Source organism: Struthio camelus, chromosome 16, assembly GCF_040807025.1.
Source record: "Struthio camelus isolate bStrCam1 chromosome 16, bStrCam1.hap1, whole genome shotgun sequence".
Classification (NCBI taxonomy): domain Eukaryota; kingdom Metazoa; phylum Chordata; class Aves; order Struthioniformes; family Struthionidae; genus Struthio; species Struthio camelus.
In genome coordinates this window covers 21,686,316-21,704,483 of record NC_090957.1, presented here as the reverse complement: position 1 = coordinate 21,704,483, position 18,168 = coordinate 21,686,316, and the positions used below count along the sequence as shown (strand labels likewise).

Below are 18,168 nucleotides of genomic sequence, written 5' to 3'. Positions count from 1 at the left end.
TTAATTCTTAAATTAGCAGTGCTAATTCTTAAAGAATAACTTTGGCTCTTACCCGGACAAGACTGCTTTACTGGGTAGCAGCCCTAAGTATTCTGGAGGCTTTCTTTGCCCAGCTTCACAGGATTTGGTAACAGAGTATTGAGTGAGACCACAGTACTGGCTCTGATTGTTATTATCTCTTTAAGACCGGTAGCAAACTGCACTGGTCTTTCTTATTTATTTTTCACTTGTCATAAATCATTGTCTCCTAAACTGGTAGCTAGAAATTCTGCAGTGGGCTGGGCCTATGAAAAGATGACTGAGCTGAGACTATTTTTCTAAGCCTAGAAATAATCAATGAAGGTAAAAGTGCAGCAGAAGTAGCTGAAGGCTGTCTGGACAGAGGCAGGATTAACCTCACTGCCTCTGTAGCCAGAGTGGCAATTGATGGGTCACTTCCCAGTGCCTCTTGCAGTTCAGAAACAACTGGCAAGCTTGGCACTTAGCAATGCCTGTCAAAGCAGGGCTGAGAAATCAGAATGGGGATCTGGCAGGAAGGAGGTAATTGCCAGAAGCACTGCCTATTTTTTTTTGAATGCTACCTTTGGCTATTCCTAAAGCTAATCTAATATTTACTACCCTTCCTCATTTCACCTTCAGCCAAAAAGACTTGGAGAACCTTAAAGCAGAGGTGCAGCGACGCCAGCAACTTCAAGAAAGCATAAAAAGTGGTGAACAGCTGGAACCAGAGGACAAAGTCTTGGAGGAAAAAGAGGCTGAGCCAAGCATGCCTTCTGCTGAGATCCCTTTAACACAGAGCTCTGCTTAATGTGTACCTCGCTTTAAAAAAAAAAAAAAAAAAAAAAAATTTAAACCACCCTTTTCTGAATCTGAACCAGGGTCTTGGACTCCCCTGGAGCAGCTCCTCCTTTTTTTGACAATGTTATTGCACTGGTACAATTAATACACAATGCAAAGAACTAATCTGAGAAATGTAATCTGTCTGACTGAGCGTGTATCTGCCACATGAAGGGGGAAGGTGGCCAGGATGCAGCAGCATATGAAAGACCCATCCTAGGTGAGCACAGCCAGAGGCTGTCATGCCTGTGTGTGTGTATGTGTGTGTGTGTGTGCATATCATCAGTTATTTCTACTTTGTACATATGAATTCCAAATGAACTGTCTTGAGGTATATAACATTTCTCAGGTCATTTTTATGTTGACTAAGGACACTGCTTTGCTAAAACAGTACAACACCACCCCCCTCCCCCCCCCACTGCTCAGCCTTCCTGTAAGATGTGGATTCTAAGCCAAAAGATTATTTTCCCCCCCCATCACTATTCTAATTTGTGCTAAGAAAAACTAAGCAGCCATATTTGTATTGCTCAGATGATTTAAGCCTGTAATGTGTGTGTAAGTAAGTAGGGGAATGTACAGCATTTTCTACATCAGGATATAGCCATTGGATTCCTTTAACCATTTTTTTCTACTTTTGGTTGGCAGTTTGGCTATTTAGTGGGGTTTTTGTAACATTCACATTTCTAATTTTCAAGAGATATAGGTATATCTATATATATATATATAATATATACACATATGAGAACATGCAGTTCCACCTCTCTGCTCTGCTTGTAGCTGAGTTACTTTGGATACAGTATCCAAAGAGTGAGGGCTTGATGTTTTAAAAAAAAAAAAAAAAGAAAAGTGCGCACAAACTTCCATTGCAATGGAAACCCCAGTGCCTAGGTTGATTATGGCATCAAAAGAGGACTGAACTAGAATGATTCAGTAAGGAGTGGCCCTATTAAAATAGGGAGAGAAGAGGGGAGGGAAAGTCAGAAGTAGAGATTTGAGCTGATTTGAAAGAGCAACTGTATAATACAGAGCTAATCACCTTTAACAGGATTGGCAGACTTTACCAGATTTGAGTCACTGGTTTCACACAATCTAAAACTACTAGGCTTTTGGGAAAATTCCCATAGCACTGAGAACTATGGCTAATACCCTCTTAATTCTTTAACATTTTTGCACACTGGGTTTGAGATTGTTCCCAGGGGAGCTTCCATTGCTGGCAATGGATGTTACTGAAATGGCAAATGCCACTAAATGAATATTGATTCCCCTCTCCCACCACACACACTTCCTATTGTGTTTTTAAATAAGTAGAGCATGCTCCCCTGGTAATGCAGTCACAAAGCAAGTAAGACTTAGCCACTACAGACCATGGTATGCCGACAGAGTTGAATGTTTTTTTTTTTTCTTCTTCCAACTAGATCAAGCTGTAGAGCAACTTCTGATTGATAGTCAAAAAAAAACCATACTGTGCTGACAAAGGAGTCCAGTCTCTCTCTTTCTCTCCTTTTTTTTTTTTTTTTTTGTTTGGTCTGTCATGGATAGTACTCTATGCTAATTTGCATTGCTTCTTTTACTGACCTTCTGGAGAAACAAGTGCTTTCACTGTGCTCTGTACCTTTGTTTTCCTGTACTACGTTACAGGTATTTGTAACTTTTGGTGGGGGGAAGGGAAGATGGGGAGCAGCCTCCAAGATGCTGGAGGTAACAAAACAGGAGCAGTCTTTACTGCAATAGACCTTGCTCCTATCAGAAAAACTCTGAATTTCCTGGAAAACAATCAATAAATGACTACAGTGCATCTTTCCTACAAGGTTTTTCTTTTGCTAGTGTCTTTCAGTCCATTAAGAGCCTTTTAAGCTATTAGACAGACACTTTATTTATCACTTTCTTAAATTTAAGGTGTTAAATACACTAATCCAAGCACCATTATTTTAGCCACCACTTCTGTTCATTTAAGCAGGAGCCAGAAGGAAAGAACAGATTAACTAGAGGCTTTAAAACCATTGCTTCCCTCTGCAACAGGGTTTAATGCCTCATTACACATTCCTGTAACTGCAACTTTTGTTCACTGCATCTGGCACACACTTTTCCCCAGCTCGCTTTTGTTAAAGATGCTCAAAATTAGTGTGTGCACCCTTGGTTGTTTTACTCGTCTCCTGCTAGAATCAGGGAGACATGGGCAAAAGTGGCCACTCATGCAGGATCAGAGGGCCCAGTGGTGTGGCCTCCTGCACTGGCAAAAGCTCTTATACCAATTTTGAAAGAGGCAGTAGTCTTTAGAAGATTTCAGGAAGCTGCACGGCAAACCGTTGTAGTTTACAGGCTTGTGTAGTTTAATACTGCCTCCTTTCTACATACCCCTCTTCTCCTTGCCTGCAAACCAGTCCTTGTGCATAGACTGAGTAGCAGAAACATGCAAAGTCTGGCCAACAGAAAGCTATACAGTAATAAGCCTATTGAATGCTAGTATTTGTTAAATCATTGCATTTAACAACATACATAAGTTAGATAATTCTCTGCAGCTCTTTTTGACTTTGATGAACTAAGTACCTGGCAACAGCCCCTGTTTTAAAAGACAAGTTAACTGAATAGGATCTGACTCAAGCTTGCACTGAAGACATACCAGATCAAGAAGTTTAAGGAACTGAATGCAGCTCACCCAGACCTGGACTAACTTACCTCTGTTAGGCCAACTAACTTTGTTAATACTTTACATAATTACATTTAGACCACTTTCTCATGAACTTATATCTACTCATATCTGGACCAAACAAGATTTAACATGCCATGTATACATATCAAGCAGAACTACTGAACTTCATCTATTCATATAACTAGAAGATAACTGTATATGGCAAGTCTGGTAAAAGTTAACTGCAGCAAAATGGAGTTATTACAGCAACAGCAGCAATACTGCAAGAGGCATACAGAAACACATACCTATTTTTATCCTCCTCACTTTCCTTCCTGACAAAGTAATTTCCAGGATTTGAAGTCATCAGACACACCACATGACAAAAAAGACAGAAGTTGTAGTTTTTCAGAAGAGTCATCAGTTAAACCTTCACTGCATTTAGCATTTGTACTATGTTTAAAGAGAAGCCTACGCAGTTGAATAAATCACCTTCCCAACATCAGAACAAAATTCCTATATGTTTATAATGCCTTTTCACATCCAACCCTGCCAGCTACTGAAAAAAATAATGTTTTAATATCCTTCAGCCTCATGTGCAAACAAACAACTAATGGAAACTAATTTCATACACTTACAAAGCTCCTGTCAGTAAGGCACTCAACACATGATTGACACACGTAAGTCTCAAAACTGAAGTAGAAAATGAAATCCTTCAAACAGTTAGATTCCTCTTGGCAACTTGCATTATAATATTCCTTACCTCACTTCTGCTGAGCTTAACTATAGTTTGAAAGCTGTAAGAGGCTTTCCTTTAAAATCTTCATCTGAAGACAGCAGGTCAAAAGACTTTTCTGGATTGACTGCTCTGAAAACACTTTCATCTCTGCCAGGGACTTTGACTCAAATGTTAGTTCTGGGAGAAAGTAAAATTCACGTGGGGGGGGTGTGTGCAGGTTTTTTTTTTTTTAAATAAATACAAATGAAAGTTAGTCTCCTCCAAAAGCCACTTGCCTCTTTTTTTTCTGCCACTACGTAACACTACACAGTGTTTACATAGAACAGTTGGTTTGGGGTTCTTTTACCTCCCCTCTCCCCAATATCATGGTCCAGGTTACATGCTTGCTCCTCTATTAATAAGAAACATGTATTTCCATTTTAGTTCACTGATCCTCTTACAAAGAGCATTCAATGCAATTAAGGCCAGATCACAGGAAAGACAAGTAAACTACACAGTACACGAAACACACCAATGCCAAAACAAAGGTCGAAGCCGAACTCCAGTATCTCAGCATTCCATGCATTCACCTCCAAAATACAAGTTTTTTTGCCTTAGGAAGCAGAGGTAAATTACTCCCTTGTTGAATTATTTTGAAAGGGTTCACCAAAGAACGGCAACCTTCAGTGTCAGCAGCTCCAATTAGACTGCATAAAGAAATAGTGAAAGTTGGTTCTCATTAGGTCTATTGCAATTTTCTTAAGGTTCAAGGTCAGAGGGGAAAAGAAGAATCCTCATCAGACACTACAGGAGGAAGTTTGGATACAGTGGGCCTGCGGCAAGTTGCAGAAAGGTAGTAATCGGTCTACTGAAGACATTCAGGCTTACTAGCAATAGCTTTTACTGTTGGCTACATGAAAACTTCAGGTTTTGACAGGAGCAGTAGGGACAGGCCCTCACTTCATTCACCACCTCACAGAAGATAAACTGACAGTAGGCTTCAGAAACAGACACAACACAGGTAACCCAATAAAGCAGCGTGAACAACAGTGCCTTGTTTAGTAAGAGAGAAGCAAGAAAACAACATTCAATACAGCACTAAAAATGACAATCTTCTGGACCACATATGAAACTTTGGCTTCTTAAATCGGCAATAAAACAAAAAAGTCATTTTACCATATTCATAAACACAACCTTAGAGTATTCTAACTGTAACCAGTTACCTTAAAAAGGCTTGACATTTCTTAGTCAAGCATATTTTGAATTAAAATTGGCTAAAACACAGGTGTGGAGCAAAATCTGAAGGGTGAAACACCAGTAGCTTTTTTCAAAATAGTTTTAATTCTTGCATCCAAGGAAACAAAAACACGTCTAGTTTTATATGCATTTAATAGTTTACCAATTGGTACAATAAGATTTTTTTAATATGCAGAAAACATGAATAAATTTTGTTTTACACAGTCTGAGAGCAACAAATCTTACTGTAAAACACAGAGCAGTATTATATACATTCCTTTACTGATTTTTTTTGTGTGTCAATATCTTCAGTTAACTCCTACAGTCTGGGAACTGTTTTCTCCAATTGCAACCTCTAACATCGTTCTTATGAAAAAAATTCGACGTTTGCCTTCATGTCAATGTCAGGATCAACTTCTAAAACTTGAGGATTTTGCTAACTTATCTTCAGAATGAACTTGGGGAAGCCTGAGGAATAGGTAGGACAGGAAAGCAGCTACTTACATGACACAGTGGAAAGATAAAAAGGCCAGTTAAATCCAGTTGTGACTTGTAAATCCAACTCAACCTTCCCCACACCTAATATATTTTTCCTGCCATTTTACACATGTATTTTTTTTTGCTAAAAGATTCTTGGTAGTGACTTTAAATACACTGGACTTTATGCACAGCTGGACAGTAAATAACTCAGAAAATCTAAGTGCATTTTTCCTCCACTCAACTCAGTATTGTTTATACTCAAAATCATTAAAAGGATTATCAAGCCACCACTGTCTACAAAAACAAAGTATAATCTTTTTCTTTTAAATAGCTTTCATGTGAGTCAAAAGCTATTTAAGAGTGATATTATCAGGCAGTTCACATAAAAACAGGAGGAGGCCAACAGGAGAAGCAGGGTACTGACAGTATAAGTAGACTGGGCTTGGTGAGTCCATAGCCAAAGCTTTCAAAACACTACAGTGCTCCACAGCCCTCGGACAACTTGCTAGCAACTAGGGGTTTTTTTTTTTTTGTTTTTTTTCTCCTTTTTAATTAGTGCCCCGGGCACATCATTGGTCACACCATACACAAAAGCAGGACGGTTTTTTAATCTTCTAAAGTGCAAGATGCTATAAAAGATCAACTTCCAGATTATGTCTAAACCACAATAAATGTTGCACTTTTTAGAATGCATCTAAGACTTCCTGGGCACGTTACATTTGTGTGGCACTGGAATGTCTGTGTTTTTATGCCAAAAAAAAAAAAATCTGTATTGTCTATTTAGTAACAGTTTCTATAGAGGTTTTTAAGCAATGCCAATTTTAGTAAGGAAAGTGACAAAGCAGCAGTGAACCTCTTAAACCCTCCAATAATTTATTTTGCAATCCAAACCAGTAACCTCATTATTGTACTTCTCACAGGAAAGGCACAGGATTAGACAGCTGACAAAACATTGCAAATAGTGAAAAAGTTCAACACAGTGTAATATCAAGGAACAACACTGCAGGAAACGCTCATAAATCCAACTCCTGTGTTGTGGCTTTCACTCTTTTTTTTTTTTTTTTTTTCTTCTCGTCTTAAACAGGGCTTTAACTTTTGATCCATTCAGGACCATCCCTGAGATTATTCACTGCTTGTTGAAGGAGAAGGTTGCAAATTGCAATGTAGAAGTACTTGGCAGGGTTTTTCCTACAAGCAATTAAAATGCTGCTTAGGTGACTTTAGTCAGTTGTTTGTCTTTGTAAATAGCTGTATGCTAAAGGGAAAAAAATGGAGTGGACAATTTCCACTTAATAGGTACCTTTAATTTCTCATTCATGTTAATGAATTATGTACATGAGTGCTGTTTACTTTATAGTTAAAGTTTCTAGGTCCTATCAGGAACTAAAGTGATGTACTACTTCACAACTGCAGACGCACGGAGGAATTTTAAGATGCAATATTATCTGGAATTCTCAAATAGGACAAAGAGCAGCAAATTGTTCCAGTCCAAACAGCTAACAAAGAAAAAAATACTTTATCTGTGCATGCTTAACTGTGGAAACACACACTTAAAATCATAGAAGCCACTGGATTTAAGAGACTAGCCTAGATCTTAAACTGGCTCCAAAAACCCCACAGATTAGAACTCCATTTCTCCACCCCTTCCCAGAGGCAAGTCAATGCAAGAAACCAATACTGAAATCCATTCCCTCCACACAGAAGAGCAGACCCTTCTATGTGTGACTGTAGGAAACTAACCACCCTACCCCTCACCATTTCTTAGTGTGTACACCCTCCAACCGACCCTATGCTGGTCAAGGATTCTTATTTTTAAAAGGGACAGTTTTAAAAGCCATGTATTAAACAAAATGAATAAAATAAAGCACAAATTCACCTGTTAAAATGTCAGACTGGTACTTCATTATACTGTAAATTTTAAAGTGGATTTTAAAAAAGACCTGGTTAGTTCAGTAAGTATTGGAACTCTTAATTATCTACAATGGAATTTGTCACAAAAATGCTGATTAAAACTCTTTTATAATATCTTCATTCACTTCAGATCAAAATATGTAACTTCAGGGATATGCAAATTAAAAATTGTATACACCAAACAATGTAAATACTAATTATCAAATCAGGCTAGTTTTTTGTCTTTTGCTTTTTTAATGCTTACTTGATAGCATCATTCCCACACATGGACTGTTCAAGTGTTTCTTTTTTTCTTTTTTTTTTTTAAGAAGCTTCTATCAATTTGAATCTGCCATTATAATCTGATGCACAAGGTTTTTAGTGCTTTCTTTAAAGCATTTAAATACTGTATCTCAAGATATTTCTCAATATGCAAACCACAGTAAGTTTTTATTCAAGCCACATTATGTCTTTAAGGTACATATAACCTCATCTTCAAAAGGGTTTCCAAGGAGGCACTAAAGAAACCAAGAAATTTTTGTATACCCCAACCTCCTGCACGTGAATATAAGGGAAGTGTACTTTGATACTGTTGTGTAATAAGAATTGCACATTTCTAACAAACATTGAAAGCAAACAAGCAAGTTGTACCATGGCAGTCATTTGGGAGATTAAGCTCTACTGGAAATTAGATCACTAAATTCTAGTGGGATGGACAACTCCTCCTGGAAGTTTGTCTAGCATAAAAAAAAAAGTTTAAACTTAGTTTAACAGCACAGCTTAACCATTGCATGACCAAATAAAAAATAAATACATTTATCACATCAGCTGCTACTAAGATTCGTTGTCTTATTTCAGGTTTACAGTTAGTTATATAAATATACCAACCCTTGTGTAATAGGAGGCCAAAACAAGTGTATTCTGTTGATTTGGCAAATGTTTCATGACAAATATTCCAAAGTTTAATTAATTTCCATTAATTACATATAAGGTTCAGAAGATTCTGAATTGCAGCCTTATTATCTAGTATCCTTAGAGAAGATTTATTAAGCACACTTAAGTGATGTTACATAGATACACATTTCTGAAAGAGCCCTACAAAACTTTTCCCAAATGAGGTCACCAATTCAGGCACCAACAGACAGCAGAAAGAAAAACAGGTATAATTATCCAACATAGAACGACACTGTCAACTATTCAGTTAAGTGCCCTATTTCAATTATCCAACTTCTGCCTTCTTAGGTCTGATGTGACCAATGCCAGCCCATGTTCTTAAACCTATGGTACTTCTAGACAACGTATGTAAATTTACAGTATACAATTTGGATTCACCATGCATGAATACTTTGTGTGTAACATTTAATAAGCTCAATCTACATCCAGAATAATTTACATGAAAGGACAATATTTATTTAAACAGAGCTCAATGGGTAACCATGGTATCTGAGTGCATCCAGAGGAAAAAGGGGTCAAATGTGAATTCAATCAACGGCACTCCCACACTTTTACTGTTTGATCTACACTTCCAGTAACCACATATGGTGCCGTCTTGTGGAAATCTGTGAGGAAAGAAAAGCTTACGTTAAGGAGGAATGCAACAATTTAGTCTTTGAGTCAGTATCACTTCTTTCAAAAAAGTAGTGACTTTCAGTGAGAGTAGAAAATACTAGACTAAGCTCTGTACGTCAGTAGTTTTGAAGGCAAATTTTCTAATGGTAAAATTTTCTAAAACAGGAAAGCATATTTTTCGGTCAGTTATGAAGGAACTTAGCTGGATTTCTTTTCCATGAAAATTTATAACAGAGGAGTTTCAAACATACCAAATTGATGAAGCCCGTGAATACTATCAGAAAACAGATAACTGTTTATTTATATACAAAGGTATTCAAAAAATCAGAAAGTAAACTTAAACTTTTCTTCTTGTAGTAGACAGTACTGGCCATGAGCTGATATTTCAAAAACTTAATGTACTCTCCTTTTAATGAGAAATTTCATACATGCAAATCAACTTTGCACTGGATCAGCAGACAGTACTGGGAAACCTAACCAAGAGGAACCAGAAAGCTTCCTCATTTAGAAAAGGTTCAGCAAATCAATCCTCAAACTGAAGCAGCCAATTCCAAGAGTCTAATACTAATAACGTTCTTTAATTCAGAACTTTTCTTTGCCCCTTACTATTCAACTGGCTTCAATAATTTAAAAGTAAAGTTAATTTAGAAAGCCTGTATTCAAGAAGAATTTGATTAGAAAAACCTTAGTAGCCCAGGCATCAGGTCCACCGCTAACTTAACTTAGACAGCTTTACTGAAGAAACTAGAAACGACCAGTGGAAAATAGAGAAAGAAACAATACAGAGGATTCCAGAATAAAGCTAGTTTTGTTGAGCGGGGAGGGTTTTTTTTATGTGTGTGTTTGCTTTTTGGGTTTTGTTTTGCCAGGGCAGGGAGAAACTAACATCTATCAAGATCCATTAATACTACAGAGAAATACCCATGAATTTAGAGTAACAGGTTTTCTGACTTTTGCCCTCTGCCCTTCCCTCTCCCTTTTTGTTGTGCTGACAAGCATTTATAATACAGCATTCCCCCACATCCCCACACACTCAGTGGTGAAAGGTTACAGAACGTTCTTGCAATTCATTTCTTTATCCTCAGTGCAACATTGGCAACAGAAATGGAAAATCCACAGCATTTGAAATCCGTACTTGTCCTTACGTGACTAAAATACGCAGAGCACAGAAACTCACTGCGTTCCCAAGCGTGAATATCTTAGCTTGGTGTTCAACTTGAGTTGGTGAAGATGATGTAGAAAAAAAATTGCATCTCTGGTTCTGTATTTTGCAGTAAGCATTGCAGAACAATACGTACCCAAAGAGGTAACAAAGTGTTCGTGCGCATTGAGGGTTTTCATGCATCGTTTGTTCTTGAAGTCCCAGACGCGTAGAGTCTTGTCATCAGCACAGCTCAAAATAAATTTTCCCCCAGAATGGAACAGAACGCCACGTACCCAGTTATCATGGCCCACCTTACATACAAAGAGAAGTCGGTGAACAGAAGCATGTCTAAAGGCTTAATGTTCTACAGGTTATACTACGGCAAACTGAGTAACAACATTCCCCGTTTCTGCAACAATAATGTTTAGCTTTCTAAAACCTGCTACATTTCAAATTTTATCTTCAGTTTCTATTATTACATTCTATCAGTGCTACCAACAATGCGAGTTCCTGTCCTTGAAGACAAGCAAACAGCAGCCCTCCTGCGATCCGCACTGTGTTCTGCTCCCCACCCCAACAGCTATTCTCCAGCCTGAATGCAGGCAGGAACACGGCAGCCCATAGCCCATGAGAACACCGGCACTGGGAACACTAGCACGCTGCAAGAACAGGACAATTTCAAAGACGAAATCTGAAAGTTGGGGAGCGTTTAGGTTCCAAATAAACCAATTTATTCATCCCAAAACCTACACCACAGTACTCCAGCATCTGTAATACACACGGTGAGATTACTTAGTATTTCTTAGCAACAACAAAAGCTGAACTATGGAAGCCATTATAACCGCATATTTATAGCATTTGTCTTACTTCAGTGAGTCCGGCTACTCTTCAAAATATGAAGAACATTTAAGATACTTCATTCCATTAAACTTGTGTTACATATGCAGCTATCGCCACCAGAAAAGTCCCAATACACTTACAAGTGTCATAAGGCACATGCCAGTGCTAATGTCCCACATCTTAATGGTCTTGTCTCTGGATCCAGACAACAGAAAAGGCCCAGGCTTGCCACTCTTCTTAGTCTACAGAAAAATGTTTTATGTTATGGAATTTATCAGGTTAAAAAAAATAAGCAGAGTAGTAGAAGAATTAGATCATATGACAATTCATAGCTAATAAAAACACAATGCCCAAGCTGAGATTCAGGGGTTGTTACTAACACTAGGAGAAATCAGCAAAAAATGAAAGGAATTCAACAATTTGTTGAAAGAGTGGTTCTATTTCCTGCTGGTATACCAAGCCAAATCTTACTTTGAAACCAAACTTCCCTACTGCAACACACATGGTGGTAGATACAGTTCAATTAGAGATTCAGACAACTCCGGACAAAGAACAAAGTTCAGACATACCTTTGTGTGCTCATTCTTCATAAAAAGTAAGAATTTTTGAAGAGTCCCTATTCTGAATTTATTTCTGTTTGCAATCATGCAAAGTATGAATGAAAGAATTAGTTCTCAGAACTTGAAATGTTTCAGTTATGAAGTTAATATTAACTTGCTTCTTGTTCAAAGCTAAATACTGTAATGTGATGTATGTAGTTGATCAGACCAGCAGAGGGCAGGGGAGACACCACTTCAGATAATTACCACTGCAAGAGGAAGTGAGCATTTGGAATTTAATTATTTTTAATTAAAAGTTTGTAAGGATCTTTTCATTAAAACTGTGCTTGCATCTTTAAGTAATCTGTAAAATCCATCACCTTGCAAGTCACAGTATGTCTTCAGTGTATCTATTTTTCCCCTTTAGTTCATAATCACCTATAACAGGTTCATACAAAACTTTCTTCTTAAAGGTCAAGCAGGCCTTTGAAAATACTTTCAGCATATGACAAAGTATTATTAGCACAGTAGACTGGGTAAAAATGACTACTACATATATGAAGTCAATTCCAAGGCTGGTTGGCCACTAAACTTTAAAATCCTTAACACCCATCAGAAAAGTTTTTTTTTTTTTTTTTTCCCCTGAGGAGGGGTGAGGGGAGAAGGGGTAGAAGTGTTCATTTTTTAAACGGATTTAATTATTTTCTATGCCCTTTGTCTTGCCCTTTTTTCTACTCCGTTTTGTCATCCATAAAAGAAAATTTTTATTCACCTTGGTAAGCCTTCCTTAAAGATTTGGTAACAGAACCAGAGAACATGTGTACATGATCATACAAATAGGGATTTTTAAGAATGCTTTCTCCTATCATTAACTTTGTACACTAGGACACTGAAGTCAAAGCTTAACTCAAGTGCAATAACATTCTGTACAACAACCCAAGGGAACTTTATTTCTGCATTGCTGGCTCACTACTTCCCCCCCACCCTTCATCTGCTGGGTACTGTTATCATAATCTTCAAGTTGTATCAAATAAGCTACCTTCCGTCATTCTTTGATGAAATATGTGAAAGTGGCCCCATTCTCACGCTTCTCAGAAGCGGAGCATCTCTCTAAACTTCACTTCAACGTGCGCAAAAAGGCAGGCTCCCACTGCTAAACCAGGAAAGCATGGATCCCATGAAGCCAAGATGCGGGATTTAACAGTACCCCAAACGTACTCAGGGAAGGACTCATACTCCTGCTATACCTACTAAGTCCTTTGAAAACAGAGCTTAGTAATTTCAGTATTATCCAGTAAGTTGTGTATACAGCATAGACAAAATCTGACTGGTATGTCCGTATTTATTAGCATCGGAAACACTACCTCTGATCCCGTAGCTTCTGATATGGTGGAGTATGAGCTCTCAGGAGCCCAAGAAATGCATTCTACCACATGCTCATGTTCTCGGAGCTCAGCTTTGCATTCCTTTGTTGCTACCACCCAAACACGCACTGTTTGGTCATTAGAACAGCTGGCAATTAAGGTGCCATCCTGGTTAGGCCGCACCATGCGCACCCATTCTCTGTGTCCCGTAAAAGTCTTCACACAGTAACTATTTAAAAAGGAGAAATATAGCATGACTCAATTAACATTGCAATAAAACTACTATATATGCCTTTGAAACATAAGGACACTGGACCTATTCTTAGAAGTTAAGATATGCTATTTTAGAATGCACGTATTAATCCTGGCTGATAACATACAAGACCATAAAATCATCAACTCATGGATAGGGAACTCCTCAGATGATGAAAAAAAGAGGCAGTTAAAAATAAGTAAACACTTGATAAGGTAGAAAACAGTAGGCCGGGGTGGGGGTGGGGGGGAGAAGGACAGCTTGCATTAAATAGGTATTTAAGAACAAGTCAAGATGAACAGACAATTCAGATAGCTTTCACTGACAACTCTAAGCAAATTGATGGATCAAAGATACCAATGAAGAATGAAACAAACAATAAGGCAAAAATCAGAGGCAACAACCTGATCTGTACTAAGAAAGGTAACAGGTATCTCCTCCCTCCTCTCCTTAAACTTGTGGTTAAGCACTGCATTTATATTCATATCCAGTCTAAGTCATGGTGCTGTACCTTTATAGCTCCCATAAAGGCAGTTACTTTTAATTAGTGGCTACCAAAAACCTAAGCTTAATGATTTAAGGCAGAATCCTTCAGTTGTTGATTGTGAAGGGCACGATATTAATATCTAGATTCTTGAATGTCAGCAAAACCTTTTTTTTTTTTTTTTTTTTCGTATGTGGCTCCACTTTCTATTAAAAAGCGGTTTACGTTTGTTTTCTTTAGATGATGATGTTTAATTAGAACTGCACTTACCCTGTCTGGACTTCCCACATTTTGATAGTTTTATCCCTTGAGGCAGAAACTATATGATCTCCATTGGGCATGATGGCTACTGAAGAAACATTATGATCATGACCTAAAAACGATTTTCAAGTTGTTAGTAAGTGGTACTCTAATATTGTCTTTAACAGCATACAGGACCCACTGTTTTTCCTGAGCACCTAGCTACAGCAGTAGCCTGTAGTGCATGTTTTACAGGATAAACTCTACATGCAAATTTGAGGTTTTATGAAAGATTCATTTACATTTTTAGAACCACACAGTCCAGATATGGAGCATCATTTGGGATTGTTTCAAAAATTTCTAAAGCTGTTGTAAAATCAGCTACTCACCATTACGCAAGTGATGCTTTTACACAATTACAAAAGCTGGCAGTTTAGAAGACAGAGCTACTACCACGACTGTATTCAAAATTATCCAAATTAAGTCTGATTACAGCATTCTGATGTATTATACAGAAGGTGTTTCAAAGGAAAACAGATCTTCAGTGAGACAGCATGCCAAACCTCACTGCAAAAGCTTAATTATAAAAGACTGATAATTTCCACGTATCTGATATTAAGGTATTGACAAAATACTATACTGCACTGGTTCCAAGAACCAAGAAAGAATTAACTGTATATACATGATAGCAGCCTTTACGACTGTTGAGAGGTCTAAGAGGAAGACGACCAACGGACAGAGGAAGAAGATCAACCTCAGACAAGAAAAACCATTTTGATCATTTCCTCACTACAAACTCTTACGACCTCATACATGTGGTTTCAGCTCTTGACTTTATTCATCCCATGCTTGTTTTACTTTCTCTTCCATTTTTCCTATGGCTTTTGAGCCTAATGCAAAGGGCTTGTTCATTTGATGTCAGACAAACATGAAGCAAAAGATCGCACGTGAATTGCTTCCTTCCTGATCAAGTACATTAGGGAGGTAGAATGGTGTAGAAGAAGGTAATTTAACTGATTTGAGGGCTTGAGCATTTAATTTTTAGTGCTAAACCCATCTAACTGCCATTTCACTTCCAGATCATTATGGGATACCTCCCACAGCATCATGCATAGCAGATCTGAGATGCTATTTCACTCCACAGACACCAAGTATGTACTTGATTTACAGATCACTGAAAGTATAAAAATATTCCCCTTTCTTTTGGGCAACACTCTAGTTTATATCCCCTTTCCACATTAGCGGTTTTCCTGGATTAAAAAAAAGAAACACACACACACAAAAAACACAACCCTCTTAACTTTACAGACTGCTAAATCAATCCCCTTTATACCTTACCATGCATAGTTCTGATGCACTCAAAACCCTGGAAATCCCATAGCTTAATGGTCATATCAGCAGAACAGGAGGCCAATAGTTTGCCAGTGTGGTCAAAGGAAATATCTTGCACAGAGTCTGTATGCCCCTTAAGGGTTCGTTCAAAGTCTCCTGTCTCATAATCCCACACCTGACAAGTGAACAGAAAATCCGTTAACAGGAACCTATTACTCCTTGTTTTCTTCAGCCTTACATTTGCACTCCGTAGGCCAGTCTGGCACCTTATTCAATAATTAACTGAGCAAGAGACAAAGAAAGACTGCCCTAGAAAAGCCTTGCAACATAGAAAAATAAGCACTATGTTTTATATTATTTTGTTACTTAAGCATTCATTGAACTCACGTATTTTAAACTATTGTTTCAGCTAACTTAAAATGTTATAAATACAGCAGAAAAATGGTTTCCATTGTATTTAAAGGGTCTTAACACCTCAAACCCTTAAAAATAAAGGATACCAATTCAGAAAACACTGGACAGAATGAAATCCACTTTGTACAGATTGCTTCAATATATCCGTTTCTACATCAGTTCCCTAACTCCAGCAATGCAACCAGGTTTCAGTTAGCAGGGAAAATACCTTCTTTAGCAATCCCCCTCCTTGTTTTTCCCCCATGCTTTACTGTGGCTTCAGAATTTGTTTACTGCCTTAGAGCCCAACAGCAAATATTCTACCTACTGGAAAGCAACATTCAGAACACACTGGTTTAGGGATGATAATCCAAATCACTCCCAAGAGTTAATATCCCACGTGCAGACGTTAACTAGATTACAGAATTTGTCAGAGATTAAATAAACATTTGTAGTTAATAACTACAACAAGAAAGCGTGAAGTTCCCATTCTCACCTCCTAATTAAGTCAGTCTTCTATCATCTAACCATAGACAAAAGCTTTAGAAACAAAGCTCCTGCAGATCTTATTGTGGGTCTCTCTCAAGCACAAAATTAGATATCATTTAAAATGGAATGTGCAAACAAGCCAAAAAACCAACACAACAAAAAAGAAATCAATGCTCCCAATAGATTCCATTGGGGAAGCAAAGCTTATACTATTGAGAACGCAACCGAGTCAGTAACGGTGCTATGCAGCTCAAATTCAAGAACAAGGAAATTCATTCCAGTGTTTCCATAAGAGGGAGCAAAGAACAAACGAAGCTAATTAGGCTCCTCTGTAACATCAAACATACACGCACTTACTTGTCTAGTCCTTATTCCACATTACTACCTAAAGTATTTTTCTCAAGTTAAAGGATAGTAAAAGGATAGTAAAATACTCTTGAAGCTATTAATTGGACCAGCACAAAACTAAAATTTGTAGATTGCACAGGGAATCATTCTTGAACCTGAAACAGCTTTCAATCGATACTACGCATATCCAGTTTCAAATGTTGACGTTACATATTAAACTAAAGTCAGAGGATGTGTAATTTTCTGTAGCAAGCACATACCTTTATTGTGGCATCCTCTGAAGCAGAGACCATAACACTGAAAACTGGATGGAAAATTACTCTAGTGACAGGACTCCTATGTCCACTCAAAGCATACTTCTCTGGAGGACGGGGAATCCACTCTTTAGGGTCTCGTTTCTGACCAAGAGGTCCACCTGATGTAAATTCTTCCTTAGCTTCATTCAGCTTCGATTCTAATTCCATAACCTAAGTTTATGGATTTTAAAGAGATTGTTTATTTTTTTAGTTTTACAAGGTCCAACTCACCTTCAGTCATTAACAGTCTACATACAAACTGGCTCCCAAAATCATAGCAGAGCATACAGATCCAAATCAATTACTGACATTCAGTAGCACCGGTATTTCTAAAAATTAAAGCTAAATTAAGCATACAATTTATTCCCTTCCAACTGCCCAAACATTTTGGCAGGAAAAAAAAGTTCTGCCAAATCACATTCACTCAACTACCACGCGCAGATGTTTGAGTAACCAACTCAAAAAGTTTATTAGCAATTTTGACAATTGAACCTCATTCAATACATCCTATAAGCAAAAACATGCTTTTTCTTTTGCACTTACTGCTTAGCAAGTCCCAAACACATTAGTACCATAGTAAAGTCTTTTCACGGTCCTTGCACCAAGTAACGAATGCAGTGATTTCGTGATTAGGTACTCTGGCTGGAGAGTATAAGTGCTTTAGGAGGATATACTCACATATGCTTATATCACATACTATATTTGCGGCAGAAGATGAAAAAGGAAGTCATTCAAGAAATTATACAAACATGAAGTCTGCTCTGTCAAAGGAAGACAAGGATATTTGGTGGTACACAATACTTGCAAGTATCGTGCAGTTGCACACCTTACTGAGAGAGGTCTTGCTAACAAAAGAAATCCTGTTACTGCAATCAGTTTGTGTATCCCTGAGATGGGATGCATGTTAACCAACAGTCGAAAGACTAAAGGCATAATAAAATCCTAGATACATCAGCATGCCGTGATTCTTTTTAGTGCTTTTAATACGCTCTAGACCCACTGAAGCATTTCTATCAGAGTTTTGTACTGTCCATTTATAGTAGAGTCACTTGCTCTAAGGCACTACAGCTAATGGTTTCTTCTCTTT

General features: G+C 37.8%; 2 protein-coding genes across 6 annotated transcripts in view; one reads left to right on the top strand and one right to left on the bottom strand.

Annotated features, from left to right (window-relative positions):
- Positions 1–963, top strand: part of CLUH (clustered mitochondria homolog) — a 38,571-nt gene extending 37,608 nt beyond the window's left edge. For all 3 annotated transcript variants that reach the window (XM_068910370.1, XM_068910371.1, XM_009690429.2), the window contains exon 26: positions 640–963. In XM_068910370.1, the coding sequence (XP_068766471.1) occupies positions 640–808 (169 nt within the window). In that variant the 3' untranslated portion in view covers positions 809–963. The remainder of the gene's footprint in view (positions 1–639) is intronic.
- A 1,366-nt stretch (positions 964–2,329) lies between these two features.
- Positions 2,330–18,168, bottom strand: part of PAFAH1B1 (platelet activating factor acetylhydrolase 1b regulatory subunit 1) — a 43,309-nt gene continuing 27,470 nt past the window's right edge. For all 3 annotated transcript variants that reach the window (XM_068910376.1, XM_068910377.1, XM_068910378.1), the window contains exons 5-11: positions 17,046–17,252; positions 15,562–15,730; positions 14,254–14,356; positions 13,247–13,475; positions 11,484–11,585; positions 10,658–10,814; positions 2,330–9,349 (exon numbers count right to left, since the gene is read on the bottom strand). In XM_068910376.1, coding sequence (XP_068766477.1) covers positions 9,276–9,349; positions 10,658–10,814; positions 11,484–11,585; positions 13,247–13,475; positions 14,254–14,356; positions 15,562–15,730; positions 17,046–17,252 — 1,041 coding nt within the window. In that variant the 3' untranslated portion in view covers positions 2,330–9,275. The remainder of the gene's footprint in view (positions 9,350–10,657; positions 10,815–11,483; positions 11,586–13,246; positions 13,476–14,253; positions 14,357–15,561; positions 15,731–17,045; positions 17,253–18,168) is intronic.